Source organism: Aethalodelphis obliquidens, unplaced genomic scaffold (genome assembly GCF_003676395.1).
Source record: "Aethalodelphis obliquidens isolate GAN/ISIS:26980383/991018 unplaced genomic scaffold, ASM367639v1 scaffold7, whole genome shotgun sequence".
In the NCBI taxonomy this organism is placed as follows: domain Eukaryota; kingdom Metazoa; phylum Chordata; class Mammalia; order Artiodactyla; family Delphinidae; genus Aethalodelphis; species Aethalodelphis obliquidens.
In genome coordinates, this window is record NW_020837951.1 from 35,583,374 (window position 1) to 35,605,837 (window position 22,464).

The 22,464-nt window shown below is 46.9% G+C and overlaps 1 protein-coding gene across 2 annotated transcripts in view; it reads left to right on the plus strand.

Annotated features, from left to right (window-relative positions):
• PAX5 (paired box 5) overlaps nucleotides 1–22,464 on the plus strand; it is a 190,089-nt gene that overhangs the window by 95,613 nt on the left and 72,012 nt on the right. For both annotated transcript variants that reach the window (XM_027105494.1, XM_027105495.1), the window contains exon 7: nucleotides 8,998–9,127. In XM_027105494.1, the coding sequence (XP_026961295.1) occupies nucleotides 8,998–9,127 (130 nt within the window). The remainder of the gene's footprint in view (nucleotides 1–8,997; nucleotides 9,128–22,464) is intronic.

Genomic DNA, 22,464 nt, shown 5'->3' on the forward strand with positions numbered 1-22,464 from the left:
CTCAGGAGTTCATGTGTGTGGTGTGGCTGGAGTAGAGGGTGCCGTTTGGGAAGTAGGTAGATCTGAGTTGAAACTGGAAAAGTAGGTTGGGATTTGGATTGGGGCCTGTATGGTTTGGGTCAACATTACCTGGAGGCAGTGAGGAGCCAGGGAGGGTTTACCAGCACAGAACATTCGCTTACAACTAGCATGCTGCTTAGGGGTGGGGGAGAATGAATACTTAAAAAACTCATCTACAAAATCACTTTCCATTTCAAAAGCGCTTGTGGTGAACTCTGCATTGACTGTGAGAAGAGCATGAGTTAACCAGGTGATGAGGCGACAAAAAAAAGCAGAAGCAGGCTTCTTAGGCCCCGAGAGGACATTCTTTGGAACTGGGGCCCCAGAGAGCACACTCAAGACCAACGTGGGGAGGCCTTAGCACTTTGTTGTAGCCAGAGCTGTGTGGCCACCAAGCGGCTGCCTCAGGAAGTAGTGAGTTTCCTGTCACCAGTGAGTTTCGAGCATCAGCTGAAGATCAGCTTCCATAACCCCTGAGCTCCTTTGGGCCCTGAGATTTGGGGCTCACTAAGATTCTCTAAGTGGCTAGGGCGGGAGAAGGGGGCCTCCGGATTAGTCATTTCTGGAAAAGTTTCTCCCGGACAGAAACCACAACACCTGATTTCAGTCTCCTCTCTGGGGCTTCCCCTGCTGTCCCACACCACCTGGAAGGGTGTCTGGGGGCGGGCTGGAGGGGCGCCTGCCAGGCTGTAAACAGAATAGGGAGAGATGAGTCAGTTAAACCTTGCAAATCTCTTCTTGGAAGCCCCTTGATTCCACTGCAGACCATGTTGACCCAGGCATGGGCACAGTTCTGGAGAACCAAATGAATAACAAGCATGTCTCATTCATGCCTAGGGTACTTTCTGATGAATAAAAGCACTTTGCCATCACTTACCCTCTCAGTGACCCTAGGAAGCACCTGTGATGCTGTTGGCAGAGCCAGGCCACAGTACCTGTCCCTGTTCATTTGGTTCCACAGGCATTTATGTCACATCTGTTCAGAGCTGGGCACTGGGCCAGGAGCTGCTGTCACAAAGATGAGGGAGACACAGCCCTATCCTCATGAAGTTCACACTGTAGTTGGGGAATGAGAACCCTGAGCAATTAAGTATACAATGCAGAGTGTTAAGTGCAGTGGTAGGGATGTGCCCACTTTGGGGTTCTAGGAACACAGCGGAGGGGAAATCCAGGATGGCTTCCTGGAAGAGGGAGGCCATTCAGAATTCTTGGCAGTTCTTCCCCTCAGACAATGCTGACAGTAGCACTTTGTAGATTATGGGGTACTTTTTTGCAGGCGTTATTCGTAGTCCCTCCTTTCAGCACACATTTTTTTCAAGTTTGATTCATCTTTATTTGGTTTAGTGGAGATGCAATGCTAAAACCTAATTGTTTTTTGTTTTCTAACTCTTTTTAAAATTAAACTTTTTATTTTGAGATAATTGTAGATTCACCACATGCAGTGCTAAGCAATAATACAGAGGGATTCCATATACTCTTATCTAGTTTCCCCCAATGACAACATCTTGCAAAATCACACTGGGATACTGGTGTTGATAAACTCACTGGTATATTGGCCCTGAGGACTAAAAATATGAGAACAAAAAGGCTTGCCCTCAGCACTTGACTTTCTTATCACTCCCTGTGTGCCTTCTCACGACCCTGTGAGGCAGGTCATATATCCCCACATTACAAATGAGAAAAGGAGCCAAGAACTGAGGTGCCTGGCCTGGTCCCACACAGCACAAACTTGGCTGTCAGACTTGAACCCTGTCCTCCTGTCCCTAGGGCTGGTGGGCTTCCTCAGCCACACTCCTGCCTGTCATCAGTCCAGGCCCTGGGGACACAGCTCCCCTACTCCAGCCTCTGTCCTCCTCTGGGTAGGTGTGTAGGTGGGCAGGTGTCTGGTCCCTCAGGATGGGAGTGGTTGGCCTCTGGCCCAGCTCTCGAGGGCTACCTCTGGCCCAACGGTGAGCCTGGAGGAGCTCAGCAGGTGATGGGGAAGCCTTGTGGCCCCAAGTGGCCAGCTGAGGCAGCCAGCCCTGCAGCCTGTCCCCCTGCACTGCCCTGCTTCGTGCTGCCCTCCTTCTCACGTGTCTGTGTTTCTTTTCTCCTCCATGCTATGGCAGTGGTGCCCCGTGCTGATGAGACAATACTTGGTGCAGCCCCAGGCAGTCCTTTTCCAGGTAATTTCCTAGGGACCCAAATGACACCCAGCACACACTTTCCTGGGGCACGCGCCTCCTTGAGTCCCTGCTAGGATTCCTTGACCCTTCGTGCTGTGTAGTTTCTGAAATGTGATCCCTCTCCTTATCTTTCAGATTTTCACAATCGCCCCGGCAGGCAGGCAGCAAGGGCTTAGACTTAAATCTCATTTTATTAATAAGGAAAATGAGGCTCAGAGAGCTGGCCCAGCTTGCCTGAGGTCACGCAGGTGAGAAAGAGGCAGAGCTGGGGCAGGAACCCCGTGCCATTGCTCCTAGTTCACTGTTCTTTCTACCACGGGATCAACCGCTATAAATGATGCAGATAAAAATTAGCTAAGGAAGTCCATTCCCCTCCCTGAATCAGTTTTTCCAGGTTGGGAAAGATGACCCTGAGCATCCTTCTAGCTCAGACATTTGAGAGTGCAAGACGGTTTGTTATCTGGAGCATGGTGTCTGAGAGGAGGGTGTGCATACTCGGCAGTGCTTGAACTTGAGGCCTCCCAGGAGTTTGTGGCAGTAGGCAGAGAAGTTTTGTTGTTTTTGTTAATTGATGCAAACAAAATGTGGAGCCCACCCATCTAAACTATGCTTAACGGATGATTGCCTATCTTTTTTTAAAAAAAACCCTTTTTGTTTTCTATTGGGGTATAGTTGATTAACAACGTTGTGTTAGTTTCAGGTGTACAGCAAAGTGATTCAGTTATTCATATACATGTATCTACTCTTTTTCAAATTCTTTTCCCATTTAGGTTGTTACATAATATTGAGCACACTTCCCTGTGCTATACAGTAGGTCCTTGTTGGTTATCCATATTAAATATAGCAGTGTGTACATGTCAATCCCAAACTCCCAATCTATCCCTCCTTCCCACCTTTCTCTCCTGGTAACCATAAATTCATTCTCTAAGTCTGTGAGTCGTCTTCTGTTTTGTAAATAAGTTCATTTGTGTAGTTTTTTTTTAGATTCCGTGATATACTGATATTTGTCTTTCTCTGACTTACTCTACTGAGTGTGACAATCTCTAGGTCCATCCATGTTGCTGCAAATGGCATTATTTCATTCTTTTTAATGGCTGATTCCAATATATATACAATATTCCATTGTATATATGTACCACATCTTCTTTATCCATTCATCTATCGATGGACATTTAGGTTTCTTCCATGTCCTGGCTATTGTAAACAGTGCTGCAATGAACATTGGGGTGCATGTATCCTTTTGGACCATGTTTTTCTCTGGTTATATGCCCAGGAGTGGAATTGCAGGGTCATATGGTAGATCTATTTTTAGTTTTTTAAGGAACCTCCCTACTGTTCCCCATAGTGACTGTACCAATTTATGTTCCCACCAACAGTGCAAGAGGGTTCCCTTTTCTCCACACCCTCTCCAGCATTTACTGTTTGTAGATTTTTTGATGATGGCCATTCTGACTGGTGTGAGGTGATATCTAATTGTAGTTTTGATTTGCATTTCTCTAATAGTTAGTGATGTTGAACATCTTTTCATGTGAGTAGGTAGAGAAGTTTTATCCCAATTGGTTGCATTGGAGTGGATGCTCTGTGAATTGCTGACCTCGTTCATTTCCCTTCCTGGGTCATAGTCAAGGACAGCACCAGGGAGCCCTGATGGGAAGGGAGCAGAAGCCCAAAATGACATCCAAAGAAAGAACTCCAAAAACCTGGAGAAGTAGCAGTGTGGGACACAGCTGTTGCCTGTGGCTGTCGGAGGCTGGGGGCTGATGGAGGGAGGATGGGGGGCTATGTTCCCAAGGACATAGGTGCACCAACACAACCCCACTGTTCAGCCCTTGGCTTCCCAAGTAACTATGCGATATGGAAAGAGATACCACTGTTACCAAGAAAAGAGGCCCCAATAATGTATTCTCTTCTCTTCTCTTTCCCTCTCCTGGTCTTCCCTCCCGTTTTCCTTTTCTGTCACTCTTTCTACCTCTCCCAGCCTCCATTTTCAAAAAGGACTTGTCCTGCAAAATAAACAATTACATATATCTAAGTTAGTTAAGGCTGAAAAAAGTTCAGAAATTGTGCAGAGGAGAGATCATTGCAGGAGGCGCCAGCATTGATGTAGTTGTGGTGATTGAGCACTGAATTTGACTGGTCTTCCTGGCAACCAAGACAAAGAGGGATATGTAGTGGTTTCCAGTGTTCCTATTGTTCAGTCAGAGGCAAATTAACCATTTGTCAGGAGAAAAAACTTTTTTTCTGGTAATGAATTATAGGAGAGATTCACATGGAATTTGAATATCCTAATGGACACGTCTCCAGAGTTTGTTTGGTTTTTTTTTTGAAGTTCTTTGTATGGCTGTTTTCTTTTATTGCCTCTAATCAGTGTTAAATGCCTGATATTCTGTCACAGACCAGTGAAGTCACTTCCTCAGGGACTTCATCTCATAGTGGACAAGGATGCTGTTTTCTGATCACCTGACTTGATGAAAGGTAGAGGTGAGAGGTTAGCATGTTATTTGGAGCTCTTGTTTGAACACTCCCCAGCTAAGTTTTGGATGTTGTGGAAAATGTCATGCTGCTGGACCATGCATTCATTCATTCAACAAGCACTTAGGGGGCTCTGGTGCTGTTCCATGCTCTATGCTCTCAAGGAGACCCGGAGGGAGACAGACGAACAGCCATTACATGTGGTGGCAAGTATGAAAATAGAGGTCTGTGCAAAATGACACCAATTATGGAAACATAGACAAGGAAATCATGATTTATTGGTAGGAACGTGGGGCCCAGGAATGGCTGCACCAAGGAGGTGACATTTGAGCTGGGTCTTGTGGACAATGTAGGAGTTTAAGTGGCTGATGAGATGGGCCTCCCAGGCAGAGGTAGGACAGTGCCTGGAGTGGCTGAGGAGCAGCCAGTTGAACGAGGTTCCAGGGATCCCAGGAGACTGGGGAGAATGCAGTTGCCTTTAAAAATCTAGGCAGCTCAGGAGGACAGACAGTGGTGAGAAATTAGGGAATAATTACACAGCAAATGAAATGACAGCATCCCCTGATTCATGCAGGAGCAGAGCAAGAGCTGTGGAATCCCAGCAAAGAAAGAGATTGGGCTCAAGGCCAGCCCTGTTAGGTGGGATGGTGGGAGGCACAAATGGCAAAGGCCAGTGAGAGCTGGTTTACGAATCCAGCTGTCCCCTGAGCCCCAGCTCTTTAAGAAAGTTCACTTTACCTTCTGGCAACCATCGGTGGTTGGGAAACTGGGTTTTTGGACCTCCCACTGCACGTGTTACACAAGTTGAAGCTTTTCATGTCTTGAAAAGATGATTCAAAGCCAACTTTCGAAGTGACTGGACAAACCTTGATACTGAATTTATTGACTAAAACAAAATCAAATAACAAAAAGGCCCCTCCATCTGGACACTAAAATAAGAGGCAGGATTGGCCACCCTCTCCCCATCTTCTTAAACCCAGGTCGGCTATGTTTTCTTGGGAATTAGAGGCTTTCCCTTGTGGACCCAGCTGCCTAGCCTGGAGTCTAGGAAGGGGCCAGACTGGTGGTGAGGTGGGGAGAGCTGCAGGGATGCTACTGTTGGCTAGGATGCTGCCTGGCTCTCCTGAGGATAAGGGGTCATTCATTCATTTGCTCATCCAAGGGTTCATTGCGCAAGCTCTTCAGAGTCGAATCCCAGCTTGTCTACTTTTTCATCTCCACCTCTTCCTCCTGCAGGAGGTGCCTTGTTTTTGGATCACTCCTGTCTCACCCCTAAGCGTTCCTTCAGCTCTTCTCAGCCTGAGGGGGGTGGTCAGGGATTGCTTGGGTCCAGGATAAATACAGCCTGCCCAAGAAACCTTTCCTCACCACTTCCTGCGCCGTGTAAATGAATGGCTCTGTGCCCTTGTCCCTGTTGGATGGAGCTTCGGGGCCACGTGTCTTTTCCCTTGAGGTTTGTGGATAAAGGTCAGAGAGCATGTCTGGTCTTCACGTGCCATCTTGCACACAAGAAAAGCTCAATAAATGCTAAGCATCCACCACGCTCAGGCTGCCAGTAGGACACAGGAACATAGGGAAATGGGAGGTGCGGTCCTCACCCCGGGGTCCCAGAAACCCCAGAGACCCTCACAGGAGGGACCTAGGGACCCTAGGGTCACAGGAGGCATCTTGACCTCCTGTCTCTGCACATGACAATGCACTGAAGGAGGAGCTTTCATTGAGCTTTACTTTCTAATTTTTTAAGCAAATTAGGGGGCTAATGTCATGACCACGTCCCATTCTGCGTAGGGTAAAGTCTGGACAGTGACCTTTTCCCAGTAGCTCCCTGCTTTATGGAATGAAGAGTCCGCTGGGTGTGACCTGTAGCAAGAAATATATTGTCATCTCCACCTAGTACACACATATCCACTTATATGGAAACAAAGATTAAGGAAACAAGACTTACTCTTTCTGTGTGTGAGACTCTTAGAAAATTTCTCTTCTAGACTACTCTATTTTCTGTTTTAAAAGGTTGGTACTAGCAAAGTGATTTCATACCTGTTAAAGGGTTAGAACACAATAGGAAAATCATTAGGGTAATTGTGGAGATTTTGGAGTCAGATGTACCCAGGTTTGTATCCTAGCTCTGGCACCTGGAAGCCGTGTGATATTAGGCAAGCACTTTCCCTCTATAATAGAAGCCTCAGTTTCTTCATCTGTAAAATAGGAATAACACAGAACCTACTACATGGGGTAATTGTGAGGATTAAATGGGATAATATAGGTAAAGCTCCTGCCACAGAGTAAGTGATCGATAAATGTGAGCTTTGACAAGGTCGTGAAGATTATGGTTTTTATTGTCCTGGTACCACTGGGATTCCTGCTTCCTGGGGAGTGGTAGTCATGAAGGACTTTCTGGAGGAGGAGGCATTGAAGCAAGCCAGCAGGTTGACCAGGACCCACTGCTGTCCTCACAGCAACCAGGAACTCTGTGTGAGCATCCCAGGACCACTTGTTTCCTTTTCCATGAAGGACAGACTTGCTCCCAAGGATTTTTGGCTGGACCTAGAGCTGACCATGTTAGTTAGATACCTTTGCCTTTCACATTTAGGTCTCTAATCCACCTGGAATTGATTTTTGTGTCTGGCGTAAAGATCCAATTTCTTTTTTCCCCCTTGTTTCTGAATGGATAACTGGTTACCCTGCATTTTTTATTAGAGTTTTATCCTTCCCTGCTGATTTGTACATCACCTCTCTCATATACCAAGATTCCGTATATGCATGGATCCGTTTCTGGACTTGATTCTGTTTCATTGGCCTATTTTTCTGTGCCTGTGCCAGTCCCATACTGTCTTAATTACTGCAGCTTTATAGTGATTCCTGATGTCGGGGAGGCCTGTCCCCCATCTTGTCCTACCCGGGCTGGCTTCAGGCCTGTGTTCGTCTCTGCGTGTTTCAGAATCAGCCTCTGCTGGAGACGGGTGGAGAGCCCCGGGAGCTCTGGACAAGAATCTATCTCAGGGTGCCTGGGCCTGCAGTACCTCCTGGACTCACGGCTGCCATGCACCCCGCTTGGCATCTGAGCTGCCCTGGCAGTACTTTCTAATTCATTTGCAGAGAAAAGTGCCAGGAACGTGCCTGAGCCTGGGTCCCCTCTGCCTGCCACTTGCCTGGTGGCTCCTCTGGTTTCCCTCCCAGTGGCTCAGTCCTCATCATCCTTCCCAGGGTGCCTGCAAACTTCTTTCAGAAGACTGCTCGCTTCCCTGTCCCTCTCTGCCAAGGACATAACCCTGGACAGACAGGAATGTGTCCTCCACTGGCAGTGCCAGGGTGGTAGAGGAAACTCCCTGTGCCAATGCTTGGCACAACTAGACTCTTTGGTTTGGATGTTTGCAGATATTTCTTTTACTGAAGATAGGCCGGGGGAGTGGGGGTTGGAAGAGATCTGTCACTCATGCCTATACCGTAGTCTGTCCTTGAGTGGGAAGACAGGTTGGCATCTTCACAACCTTGCCTGGAGACCATTCTGGCAGTGGTTTGGATGCCAGGGAAATGACTCATCGCAAGCTCTGATTTCATGAAGTGGCTTAAAGAAAGGAGCATGACTCATGGGCCAAATGCACATGGTTAATGTGGACTTGGTAAATCAGATGTGCACACCCTACAGTTTTCAGCATACAGGTGTTTACAGGCTTCTGGAATTCAAAAACACTTGCCAGCTGTGACTCATATGCTTTGATATATTGGCTTTTGGGTGGGAGTTTATGGTGAACCATCCCCTGTTGACCCTGAACAAAGCCTTCTTCCCCTTGTGCCTCAGTCTACTCATCTGTGAAATGAGGATTTGGATTGAGTGATGGCCCAAATTCCCTTTAACCCTTGTTTCTGTGATTCTGCATCTGTGGTTTAAGAGCACAGACATCAGAAGCCTTTCTTTCCGTCCTCTTGTCTACAAGACTCTTATTTCCGCCTTGCTTTTGGATGTCTCTGTCCTCCTCCTTGCATTGAGGAGGATGGTTGTCTCTGGCTAGCTGGGGCTGGGTAAGGGAAGCCTGCAGGCCATAAGGAAGCTAGGTTTGAACTCTTGTGCAGCTGCACTGAATCTTGTCCACCTCTTCACTTGGGGAGACTTGCTGATTCTGGATACCTGCCTTGTTCTGTCGAGCTGAATCTGCCCTCTCAATACCGGGGGTCCCTGAGCCCCCTGGGGGCCTTGGCACTGGCACGGGTTAGCTGGCTGAGCCCAGAATGTGGTGGTGGCATTTGGCTGGGGTGCTTTGCAGTCTCAGTGCTGAGGTGTCTGTCTTGTTTCCTCTTTCAGACCGCCGATTATTCTACCATGGCCTCGCTGGCTGGAGGGCTGGACGACATGAAGGCCAACCTGACCAGCCCTACCCCTGCCGACATCGGGAGCAGCGTGCCGGGGCCACAGTCCTATCCCATTGTGACAGGTGAGGGCACCTGGGGCATGGGGGGTGAGTGGCAGAGAGAGAGAGAAAGGACGTGTGTGTGACGAGGAAAGCGGCTTCTTGGTGCTTTTGGACTTGATTGGCCATCTTTGTCTTAATGAGGTTATGAGGTCCTGGAACAGGTCAGGCAGGGGACTGCTGGGGCCAGGAGTTGTGGCTTCGATGAGACATGGCTGTAGACGCTCTGATAAAGCCAGAGGAGAGCAAATGGCAAACGGACGATGGGCTGGGAGGGGGGCCAGGGAAGCCTCGTGTCAGAGGGGCTGGGTGATTTCGGGGCCCCTGGAGGTGGGGCTGAGTGTTCAGAGAGCTGGGATTTAACCCTCTCAGGAGAAAGGCAGCCCTGTTTGGCATCAGCCTGGAGGATGAGTGGGATTCCTGGCAGATTGTAGATTTCCAGGCAGAGGTGGAGTTAAGAAGGGCAGGAGGTTTAGGCTTCCTTTCTGGAAGGCTCGGGACCAGCTGCTTTAGCTGTCAGTGTAAAGATGAAGAGTTTGGGCCCTGGAGGCACACTGCTGGGTTTGAACTTGCCATTGACTAGCTATGTAAGTTATATAAGAATTCTGGGCTGTGGTTTTTAAATCTGTAATATAGTGATAGCACGCAGCCCACAGTGTTGCTGTGAGGATTAATGCTGTAAACATATGAGGTGCTTAGACTCTGGTCTAGCACGCACAAGCACCCAATACATGTTGCGATTATTACTCCTCTCATGGTGGCTGGTCACGTCAGGCTCACTGCTGTGAAGGGGCTGGGCCAGGAGGACGAGACAGGCAGACGCCCCTCCCTGCTCCAGCAGCACCGGGATAATTTGGACGGACAGACTCAGCCACCAGCTCCGGGAGGCTGTCCGACCACGCAGGCAGAAGGCAGTCTTGGACACTTCACATTAACAGACAGTGAGGGGCTAGGGATCACACTTTGGCCAGAGGCTTGAGGTCCAGCCTAAGGTAGCGGGATGTCCCTGTAGGTTGGTAGGCAAGACACAGGAAGTAGTGACAGAGACAAGGGGTTCTGAGAAATGTGAGTGGGCTGTAGTTGCATCAGGGCTGGATTCAGGTTAGAACTTTAGGCAGGGGTGGGGGCCGGACGAGACAGGCTCTCTCATAGCCTCATGTAGGTCCCAAGGCAGGAAGGGCCCGGCTCTGAGACTGGGGCTCGTGGGGCTCAGGCAGGAGCAGCCAGGACTCTGGTTGTAGATCTGGGCACCGCATGGAGATCAGTTAAGAGGCAAGAGTGACTTGGTCCCCTGTCTACCTGAGATGGGGCAAGAGCCTGGAGGGCTGCTGAGCCTGCAGGTGGGGGGGTGTCAGTAACGGTGCAGGGATGGGGGAGAGGAACCTCAGTCAGAATGAACTTTTCCTAACATCACAAGTGTCCCATGAATCCTCTCCCCTGGGGTCATGAGAGCCCGTGACAAGACCTCTGACAGCATCCCCATTTTACAGATGCAGAAACCGAGTCTCAGGGAGGGGCAGTGACTTGCCCAATATAAGGGGTAAAGGGGAGAGCTGGAGCCGGCCTTCAGTCTCCTGGGTCCTTATTCTTTCCAAAGAAGCACAAATAATTGGGTAGGGGGGTGCGGTAGGGTAGAAAGAAGCCTGGACTAGTTAATAATAATAATAAGTCACTTTACTGAGTAGTTACGGAGTACCAAACATTCTGGTAGGTGAACTTGTTCTACCCTTGGAGGAGCCCTGGGAGGTGCGTACTGTTATGTCACATCCACTTTGTAAACAAGGAAATGGAAGCCCGGGGCACTTAAGTAGCTTGCCAGAGATCACAGCTAGTGAGCAGCAGAGGTAAAATTGAACAGCAGGCCAGTACAGTCTGCCACTCTACCACACAGATAATCTGGGGGCTAATCCTGGCGCCATCACTTCCTTGCCGTGACTTTGGATGTGTCTCTGATCTTTCAGGGCCCTTGTGAGGATCACATGAGATCCCCGAGGGGACTGCTCTGCAGAGGGAGGGTTTGTTATTAGGGTTGGGGTTCATGGGTTTAGACAGATCACAGGAAGACATATTCTACCATCTGCACAAGCCTATTTAGATGGAAAATAATCCAGTAAACGCTGAGACTATAGTTGCATTTCCGAGACTCTTGTCTACTGACGTGGCAAACTGGTGGCCAGCTGCCCAAAGGGCTAATCTAGCCCACAGATATGGTTAGTTGGCCCCATGTAGGACTTTTTATAAATTTGAGTCAACATTGAAAATTTATAAATCTGGATCTCTGGCTTCCCTTGAAAAATCAGAGGATCTGGCCAGACTGGGCCGTATTCCCACATGGTTGTGGTAGGCGGGGCCTTAGTGGCAGCAGCCCCTGGAGACATGGCCCCCCCCACCTGCTTTCTCATTATCTTACAAGCCTAACCTGGAAAGGAATTTGAGTTGAATACTCCTGATTTAGAAAGTTGGTGCTAAAAGCCAGCTGGGTGGTTTAGCTGTCCAGGATCTGCAGAAGGTTAAGTGTGGATGTGGGCTGGGTTTCCAGGTAAACCCTTGACCAAAGACTTGTTTGTATTATGATCAATCTATTTTAAAGTCACATCACAGAGCAGAAAAAGAATATAAATATCTCAAAGTCAGAATTATGCCTAATGTTGAAATACTAAAATTACTCTAATTCTAAATATATAATACTTATATAATAGTATAAAATTATAAATATAACCATTAGCTTTCTTGTAAGTAAACAATAGCTAGCTAGAAAAATAATAGGGGAAAACATTAACAATAGCATCAAAATAAAAAAGGTAGAATGCTGAGGAATAAACTTAACTTTAAAACTCCACTAAGGAACGTAAAAGAATAAATGGAGAGATATAGCTTGTTCTTAGGTAGGAAGACTCAGTATCATGAAGATGTCAGTTCCCCCGAAGCAATATATTAATTCAAAGCATTTTCAATCAAAATGCCAACTTTTTAAAACTTGTCAAAATGACACAAATACTGGATAAATAAACACTCAAGGTAGCTAGAAAAATTCTGAAATAAAGAAATGAGTAAAACATAGCATATTTTAAAATGTTATGATAAAGTTACAACAATTAAAACTGTTACTGAAAGTGAAGTAAATAGGCAAATGGAACAGCATGGAGCATCCAGAAATAGATCCAAATATATGTGGGTGTTTACAGATACAACATTGCAAATCAGTGGAGAAAAGATAAATCATTTAGTTAATGGTGTAGGGACAGTTAAGCCTGTTGGATCCATACCTCATTCTCTACATCAAAAGAGATTCCAGGTTGATCAAAACTTTAAATTTAAAGAATGAAATCATAATAAAACTAGAAAAAAAAATAAGGGAAATTTTTTAATAAACTTCGAGTGGGGAAGGCCTTTTACAGTCTGTTCCAGGGAGGACTTCCCTGGTGGCACAGTGATTAAGAATCCGCCTGCCAATGCAGGGGACACGGGTTCGAGCTCTGGTCTTGGAAGATCCCACATGCCGCGGAGCAACTGAGCCCGTGTACCACGGCTACTGAGCCTGTATGCTGCAACTACTGAAACCCGTGCACCTAGAGCCAGTGCTCCACAACAAGAGAAGCTACTGCAATGAGAAGCCCACACACCACAACAGAGAGTAGCCCCTGCTCACTACAACTAGAGAAAGGCTGCGTGCGGCAACGAAGACCCAATGCAGCCAAAAATAAATAAATAAATTTATAAATCTGTTCCAGGGAATTCCCTGGCAGTCCAGTGGTTAGGACTTTGCGCTCTCACTGCTGAGGGCCTGGGTTCTATCCCTGGTTGGGGAACTAAGCCCACAAGTCGTGTCATGTGGCCAGAAAAAAAAAAATCTGTTCCAAATACAAAAGGCAAAGAAAAATGATATAAACGACTGCTTAAAACAGAAATGTTTTATATATGTATGTAAAAACACCCAAAAAAACAAAGAATAAAATACTTTTTTAAAGTGGAGCACAGATGACAAAAAGCTAATTTCCTTAATATATAAAGAGATTTTGAAAAACAAATAAGAAGAAAAAAATCAGTAGAAAAAACAGGTAAACCAAATGAACAGGAAAAAATATAGATGTCCAATGGTATAGGAAAAGACATGCACTTGACTCATAGTTTTAAAACTACAAATTGAAATAATCATGAGATACTCTTTTTTTTTGGCCACACCACACAGCTTGTGGGATCATGGTTCCCCGACCAGGGATTAAACCCGGGCACACAGCAGTGAAAGCCCACATCATAACCACTGGACCACCAGGGAATTCCCAGGAGATATTTTAATAAAACCCATTAGCTTATCAAAGATTGAAATGTTTCTTGAGGTCCAGTGTTAGAGAGGATATGAGAAACAGATATTTCCATACACAGTCATAGGTGTATAAATCAGTGCAATCATTTTGGAAAGAAATTTGTCAGTATCTATCAATATTTTAAATGGACATACCTACTATCTAACTCAGAACTTTTATATGCACTTTAAGGACTTTATCTCAAGATATAGTCACACAGATGCACAGTGATACCTAAATCCATATAATAATGACAGAATTATTTATAATGAAAAACAAATGGAAAAAACTCAGTGTTTATCAACTAGGAGTAGGTTAAATAAATTATGGGTCCTTCACACAATAAACTACTCTGCAACCATTAAAAAGAATTAAGTAGAGCTATCTGTGCTGACATGAATAAATGTTCAAGATATACTTTTAAGCAAATAAACAATTTGTAGAGTAATATGTTTAGTATGATTCCATTAGGGTGAAAAAATATAAAGGACATACACACAGAGGCATGGACACACATGTGTAGATCAGATGCATGCATACGAGGATTCGGGAGGAGAAGATCCCCAGCCTCTTCCCCTGCTTAATGGGACCCTGTAGTGCTGTGCTGACCCCCGGGGTTCTCTGCTCAGTCCCACCCAGTGTCCCCTAGGGAATAACAAATATTTACATTGCCCCTTTACTCTCCTGAAATTAAGTTCATAAAAAATATAGTCTATCTTCACACGTAATTTCAAATAAAATCAAAATAATACCCTAATTATAAGATAAAGGAGAAGTGAAAGTGAAATTGTTTATAATTAACTGCTATGTACTTTGATAAGTAAATATTTGGCATGTCTAAACTGCCAGACATAATGGAGTAGCCCAGGGCTCGCTCCATGCACAGGATCACCACGAATGCAACAATCCCGAACACAGACTTAACTGTGTTTCACATACTGTGAGTGGGATTTTACGAATAGGTGAGGAACTCTTGGCAAAGCTCCAAATAAAACAAAGTACAAGCTTTGCTCAGTTTACACAGTAGTTGCATTCCTAGAAAATTCAGTGTTTATTAAGACCATGGAAACTGCAAGTTCACATTAATATGAGAATGAAGTTCCGTTCTAGATTTAAAGAATTATAAGCAGATTTCTCTCCTACCACCTACATGAATGTTGGGCAGGACATGAAAATAGTGCAGGATAAAGGCAGATTCTTTGTTGTGTGGGACTGTTCCACCACAAGCCAATAACACCTGTCAATCATATAAAAGCCCCCAGAAAATTTCAAAACACCCTCTGGGGGCAGTTGATGATCCCAATGAGAGCTATTAGAACACCTTGAAGGAATGCCCCTGAGAGCTGTTAGGATGGGCCTTCGTGTCACCACGTGGCATTAATTTAATTCCACCTGTGCTCGTGGATGTGTTGACACAGTCCTGAACTCTTCAGGGAAGGGCTGAGTCTTCCAGCCCCACCCGTTTTCCTTCTCCCCTCCTCACAGGGTGCTCAGCTAGACTGCCAGCCTGGGGTCTAGGAAGCGGCTGGTCTGTGTACTGCTCCACCCTAGCCCTCACACTCCCGCTGCCCAGGGAGATCTCATTAGAGAATGAGTCCATGTCTCTCCATCATTTATATGCCATGTTAAATTTTAAGTTAAACTCCTGCTCTACCAGCCAGGGCCACGGTTTAGAAACTGCTCACCATTTGCAAAGCAGTGACATGGCCCGCCCATTCCTGCATCTTCAGCAGTTTGGGCCTGTCCTGATTGGGACTAATTATCTGCAGGTGTATCCTTGGGCCACAGGCCTGCTGATGGGGCAGCCACTGTGCCTACCTGCCAGGGAGGACAGCAGGTGGATACCAGCAAAGGATCTGGCAGTCTTGCCCCTGGCTGTGCCCACCTGACCCTTTGCCTGGGAAAACAAAGTAACGGGGCTAGCCTGTGTCCTTTCTGGCCCCTTCCCCTGAGGACCGTCTCTTTGCATCACCAGTTGGAATGGCAGGTGGAGACTGAGGGAGGCTTCTTCTGGTTAAACAACTTTGGGAAACACCTGCCTGGTGCATGACACAGGTCCTGGGGTCTGAGGCATCCCCTGGGCACTGTCCACTCTAAGCAACAGGGAACATACATGGGCCAGTGGATGAGCACCCACGAAGACAGACAGATGGCTGCCGAGTCCACAAGACCACCAGCTCTGATTTGCTGGTATCCCCCAGGCTCAATGTTTGGAGTCTCTGTATCCCAAACTTGGTACCTGAAAGCAAGTAAGTCCATCCTCTTCTACCTTTCTCATCTGAGCAATAGCTGAGGGCTGAAGGAAAGAGCACTAGACCCAGGAGTCAGAGGAACAGGTTTAAGCCTGGACTTTGCCACCTAACTGTCCTATCATTCAGCAAATAGCTTGTCTTCTCTGAGCCTCAGTTTTCCTATCTATGAAATGGGGATGACAATTCCTGCCCTGCCTGCCTCCTTTGGCTGTTTCGAGGCTATAATGAGACAGTGACGGGGAAGAGTTTGAGAGCCACTAAGGGGGCATCTAAGTGTGTGTGGGCCAGAAAGGAGATCTGGAATGTCTGGGATCCAGGGTTGGCTCTTTCCAGCCTCCTTTGGGGCAAATATCCGACCACAGACAGGCAGGGTGGGAGGGTCCTGCAGAGCAACTGCTCACTTCACAGTCTGAGAGAACCTGGTTCAGAGGTGGGAGGTGACCTACTCAAGGCCACATCCAGTGAGTTAGAGCTGGATCTGGGGCTTATCCAGGGCCCTGGCTTCCACAGCCTGCTGCCAATATGTGGTTGGATGGACTAAAAAAAAAATCCCAGTTTAAATTTCCAGAAGGCATTTCTTTTAGCATATGACTGAGAATGTCAGCAGCAAAGCCAGACTGCCTGGCCTTGAAGCCCAGCTTCTCCGTATTCTAGCTGCGTGACCTTGGGCACATTACTAGCCTCCATGCCCAAGGTCCCCATCTGTAAAATGGGCCCCAAGATAGCACTCCCTCACAGGTTCCCTGTAAGGATTTCATGCATGGTCCACGCAGTCTTGGCCTGGTGCTTGGCACATGGTAAACACTTAACGAATGGTAGCTATTAGTATGTTCCAGGCCTTTCTGAACGACCGTTTGCTTATCTCTCTGTGGGGAGCACCTCCTTTGACCTGTTTTTTATGAGACTTTTTTTTTTTTTTTTCGTTATGCGGGCCTCTCACTGTTGTGGCCTCTCCCCATTGCGGAGCACAGGCTCTGGACGCGCAGGCTCAGCGGCCGTGGCTCACGGGCCCAGCCGCTCCACGGCATGTGGGATCTTCCCGGACCAGGGCACGAACCCATGTCCCCTGCATCGGCAGGCGGACTCTCAACCACTGCGCCACCAGGGAAGCCCGGGAAATGCCTTTTAACTGTATAAATGAATGAGTGAATGAGGTGCTGAGAGGATGGGGCCATTTCTCAGTTCTTTCTCTGCTGCCAGTTGGGCCCAGCCCATAATCAGGCCTCAGGGACTCTGGAAGTTAGTGGAAACTTCGAGGTTGGGTAGCCCGACCCGTCACCCAACCCTGGGATCTATTCTATATCAGGACTTGGTTACCTCTAGTGATGGGGATTTCACTAGCTCAAAGGCAGAGAATCTTGAAACAGGACTTACCTGAAGCTGCTCTCCATTGAAGTGATTTCCTTTCCCACTGGCAAGGCAGAGCTGAACTGTCAGCAATGTCTGAGCCAGCATCCATGCTATGAACTCAGACCCAGGCACTGGCATTCTGGGTCCTCAGGGTCCAGCCCAAATAGTGCTTTTTAAACTAAAAAAAAAAATCAGAGCCCACATTTTACAGATCAGAGGAAGACAACCCAAATGTCCATGAGAAGGGGACTGTTCAATAAAGAAGAGCTCACCCGTAAGATGGAGTACTGTGCAGCTGCAGGAAAGAACGAGGAGGCGCTTTATGTCTTGATTGGGAAGATCTTGGAGATATATTATTCATGAAAAGAAGCAAGAATAATATATACAGAATGCTACCTTTTGTGTAAAGAAGGGAGGGGCAATGGGAATGTGTATTTGTTCACACAAGCATACAGAAGTTCTGGAAGGATACTCAGTAACCACGTTTGGGCATAGATGATGAAGTGGGTGTAGGAAGAGGACTTCTTACTGAATATCATCTACATTTTAAATTTTTTGAACGTTATATATATATTAATATATCACTATCAAAAATTTAAATTTAAAAGTTCCTTTAAAACTAAGAGATTTCACATAAAGGCTAAAATGTCTAACTTGTTTTGAAAGATTGGAAGACTGTCCACCAGGGTCCACGTTCCCACGTGGCCACACTAAGGGAGCGTTGAGAAGGGGCCATCCCTTTACATCAGCCGTACTCTCCTGTTTGTCCCAGACTCCACCTGGCCAGCTTCACTCACTGTCCTTGCCTGCTGCTCCCTGTGAGTCTTCAACCTGCCCCAGCCCCTCCTTCCTGTCTCCTCTGACACCTATTCCTGCCCAATAGAAACCCAGGCCAGGAAAGGCTGACCACAGGCTGTCCAACTGGCCTTGCCTGTCCCTGATTCCAGGCCTTTGCTCACGCTGTTCTGTCTGCCTGGAACGGCTTTCCCCAGATATCAGCTCAGTGTTATAAGCCATCCAGTGGGGAGGGCCTGGAGTGCCGAGTGTGAGGTTTTCCAGAATGTGTGACAATCAGGCATTTCAGCCCGGTGCAGTGATGTCACACTCTGTCCAAACTAAATGTTGTGAACCTGCTTCAGGGGACCACAAACAGAGAGAAAACTCAGCACCCAAGATTGGAACTTTCCCCAGAAAAACAAGGCTATTTGCATTCCAGAAAGATTCAAGGTGAATCCAATTGGGGATTAAAGTATTAAATAGACTCACAGTTATAGATTCTAGAGAAATCTAGAATTTTGGAATCTAAATGTTTGGAAGGATACTCAGAGGTTCAGAGAAGCCAGAGGTCTGATCATTTTAAAACCCAAATGAAATTCAAGCATCTCTGTAATTAAAATGGACATCAAAGGAAAATATGATTTGCTTTCAGGTTAGCACAGTGTTCCTAAGAACTATTTGTTGAATAAATGAATTAATGTTTGTGTGAGGAGCAGTGTCAATTAAAAAAATAATTTCAGGGGAAAGTACTCCAGTTATTTCTGACCTTGTATTTTGTAGGATAAAAATTAACAAAGGTGGATGGCCATCCTGGTAATGCACTCATAGATTTTTACACTTGTGGGCAGCTTGGAAGCTGACCTTTCCAAATAGCCTTCGAGCAGGTCTCTGGGCCTCCAGCTTCCCAGCTGACCCTGCTGTGATCCATCTTCTTAAAATAGCGATTTCATTAGCTCGTCCTCCTGGTCAGAGATCTCCACTGCCTTGCCATTATCTGCAGGAGAAGACACACCAAACTGTAGCTCCTGGCAATTAGCAGAGCGGTTGCCATTCATCATTCCTTCATTCTCTCATTCACTCACTCACCTCTCCATCAAAACCCAGCTCCTTGGGGCTTCCCTGGTGGCGCAGTGGTTGAGAGTCCGCCTGCCGATGCAGGGAACACGGGTTCGTGCCCCGGTCCGGGAAGATCCCACATGCCGTGGAGCGGCTGGGCCCGTGAGCCGTGGCCGCTGAGCCTGCGCGTCCGGAGCCTGTGCTCCACAACGGGAGAGGCCACAACAGTGAGAGGCCCGCGTACCGCAGAAACAAAAACAAAAAAACAAAAAATGGCGGTCTCATAGCACCTAACATAATCGCTTATTAGGTTTAAAAGAGAGAAGAAGAGAGAAAGAGGGAAAGAGAGAGAATAAATACCTTGGCTACCATCAATAAAAATTAAAAAACAAAAAACAAAAAAAACCCCAGCTCCTCCTTCACATCAGACCTTAGCCTAGGCTGGGTCTTGTGGCTGTAGGGTCTCTGCCCTCAACATACCCATAATTTGATGAGGGAGGTAAATATGGATACATGTACAGGGCAAAACAAAACAAATAAGAAAAAGAAAGAGAAATACCAGGGAGGAGCCAAGTGCTTTTGAAGGCATGGAGGAGGGAACTATTGCTTCTCTTTGACTGTGGGGCTTGAGAACATTTTGTGGGAGACCACATGGAAGCTGCTCTTGGGGAGCCACGAACTCTTGGTTTCTCTGCTCTGAAGCTTGGTCTAGTCTGTTGCAATACCCCCAGCTTTACTAATCCCTTTTAAATCACGAAGGAATACGTGCTCATTGTAAAATAAATTCGAATGGTACGGAAGTATATGTAAACATGTGACTGCATCCCTTCACCCCGTTCCTAGCCTGTTCTATTGTCAGCAGAGTTGATGGTTTGGTAAATATCCTTCCAGAACCTTTTCTATGCATATAAAACGGTATCAGATTACACACATATAGTTCATTTCCTACAAAGGGGTTTTTGCTCTTCATACTGTTGGTCAGTTTTTTAAAAATTTTGTTTCATGCTTTATGGACACCCAACATGTTGGTAGGTCCAGAACTTCCATCCTTTCTAATGTTCTGGATGAACCATAATGAACTCTTCTCTAGTAGTATGGGCTAAGGAATTCCTACCTCAGAGCTAAGGGGTGAATCCCTCTAAGTATTTGATACCTGGGCTGCAGACAGAGAAGGACAGGGTCCAGGAAGGGAAGCGGGACGGGAACCTTGGCATCCATGGGCAGCCCAGGACTGTCAGCTTAGAGACAGCAGACTGGGGGCCTGGCTGCTGCCTCCCACGTGCTCAGGGGTATGGGAGGAGGAGATGTGGCTGCTCTGAGCTCATCAGGGGAAGCCACAGGGAGGCAAGCTGTAGCTGAGTGCAAAGAAGAATTTTTTTTTAACAGTTTCATCTCTCTGAAGCTGGAATAGGCTGCTTCTGGAGATAATAACAGTGATAGCTAACGTTTATTGAGCATGTGTTATGTGCTTTGGTTCATTTCCCCCCTTACTCTATGAAACTAGGTACTATTTTTGTCCCAACTAACAGTTAAAAAGAAATTGCCTGAGTTCACACAGCAGTAAGTAGCAGAGCTGGTTTTCTCCTAACCCCTGTACTGTACTGCCTCTGGTGGTAATAAGCTCCACATCATCAGAGGTATCCAAGCAGAGCTCTTTCACATTCACCTGCAGCACAGTTAGACTGGCGGCCCCTGGGGTCTGTGGAAGCTGATCAAACTGTAGAATCTCTTGTACAGTCTCTGGAGCCAGACTGCCTATCTTTGGGTCTCAACTCTTATCCCACTTATGAATGGGTGACCTCAGTTGCAACTGTGTGTATGTGCCTCAGTTTGCCCACCTATAAAATGGGAATAGAAACTTGTTACATGGATTAAATGAGTTAATATTTCAGAAGCACTCAAAACTCTGTCTGGAACATGGTAAGTGCTAAATAAGTGTTGTTTTAAACATCTGGAGCTCAGGAAAGCAGCCGAAGCCAGAGAGCCAGGTTTTGGGGTCCTCCACAGCAAGAGGATGGAGAAGGAGCTTGCCAGGGTTGGGATCTGTCCAGCGTGGAGCAGGCCTGATTGCTCCCTGTTCTGGATGTTCCACTGGCCTCCTGTATTAGTTTCCAGTTGCTGCTGTAACAAATTACGATGAACTTCACGGCTTAAAACAACACAAATTTATTATCTTACAGTTCTAGAGGTCAGAAGTCCTAAAATCAAGGCTGTATTCCTTCTGAAGGCTCTAGGGGAGAATCCATTTCCTTGCCTTTTTCAGCTTTTTTAAAAAAATTAATTAATTAATTAATTTATTTTTGGCTGTGTTGGGTCTTTGTTGCTGTGCACGGGCTTCTCATTATGGTGGTTTCTCTTTGTTCCGGAGCACGGGCTCTAGGCATACGGGCTTCAGTAGTTGTGGCACACGGGCTTAGTTGCTCCACGGTATGTGGGATCTTCCCAGACCAGGGCTCGAACCTGTGTCCCCTGCATTGGCAGGCACATTCTTAACCACTGCGCCACCAGGGAAGTCCTTTTCCAGGTTCTTGAGGCTGCCCACGTTCCCTGGCTTGTGGCCCTTTCCTTTGTCTTCAAAGACAGCAGGGTATCATCTTTTGTCCTCTTTGACCTCTGCTTCTGTTGTCACATCTCTCTGGGACTCTGACCTTCCTGCCTGTCCCCTATAGGGACTCTTGGTGATTATATTGAGCTCACCCGGATAATCCAGGATTGTCTCCACGTCTCAGAAATCCTAGATTTAATTACATCTGCGAAGTCCCCTTTGCTTTGTAAGGTGACACATTCACAGGCTTTGGGGGCCATGATTCTGTCTACCACACCTCCCCGGTGCCCACTATAAAGGTCTCCTTGAGGACTCTGCATCCCCTTGTATCCTGGGAGAACCATGATCTGGGAGGGGATCGGCACCTTTTTTGCTGTATCTGCCTGACTTCTCCCCACCACCTTTGTGAGCACTGGCTGGTCCTCACTGTGTCTCCTCCATCTGCCCCAGTATTGTGACAATCGTGCCCTCCCCAGGTACCTAGGGTCAAGAGACTGGAATATTGGTGCTCCCTGGAGATCATTCGCATCACTCCCTCATTGAGCAGATGGAGACACGGAGGACTGAGAACTCAAGTTCTCCCCACATGAGACAGCTCCAGAACCCACGTCTCTTGACTCCCCCTCCTTGCCAGACTCAGCCTTCCAGAACAGAACTTTCCCCCTCTTCTGTCCTCATTTTTCAGCCTGACTGGTCCACTGCCATGCACTGGGTTCTATGCCTGATGGAATCCTTTATTCAGGCCTTTTTATCACCTTCCAACTCAATGACACCCAGTCCTGACTCCAAGCCTTTGCTTCTGCTGGTTCCTCTGCTTAGGATACTCCTGTCATTTGCCCAGAGGTGACGGTAGTCTGCTGAGAAAGGAGGAGCAATGGGCTGACTTGGATCAGGATCACAGATCTTCATTCCAGCTCTGCCATAACTCCCTGGCAGAGGAGTTTGGGACATGCTTTCTCTCTCTGAGTCTCCGTTTTCACATCTGCCCAATGGGAATTTATCATCCTGGCTCATCCTTTCCTTGCAGGACTTCAGTGAAGTGTACATGAGCTGTAAGAAGCTATAGCCTTTCTTTTG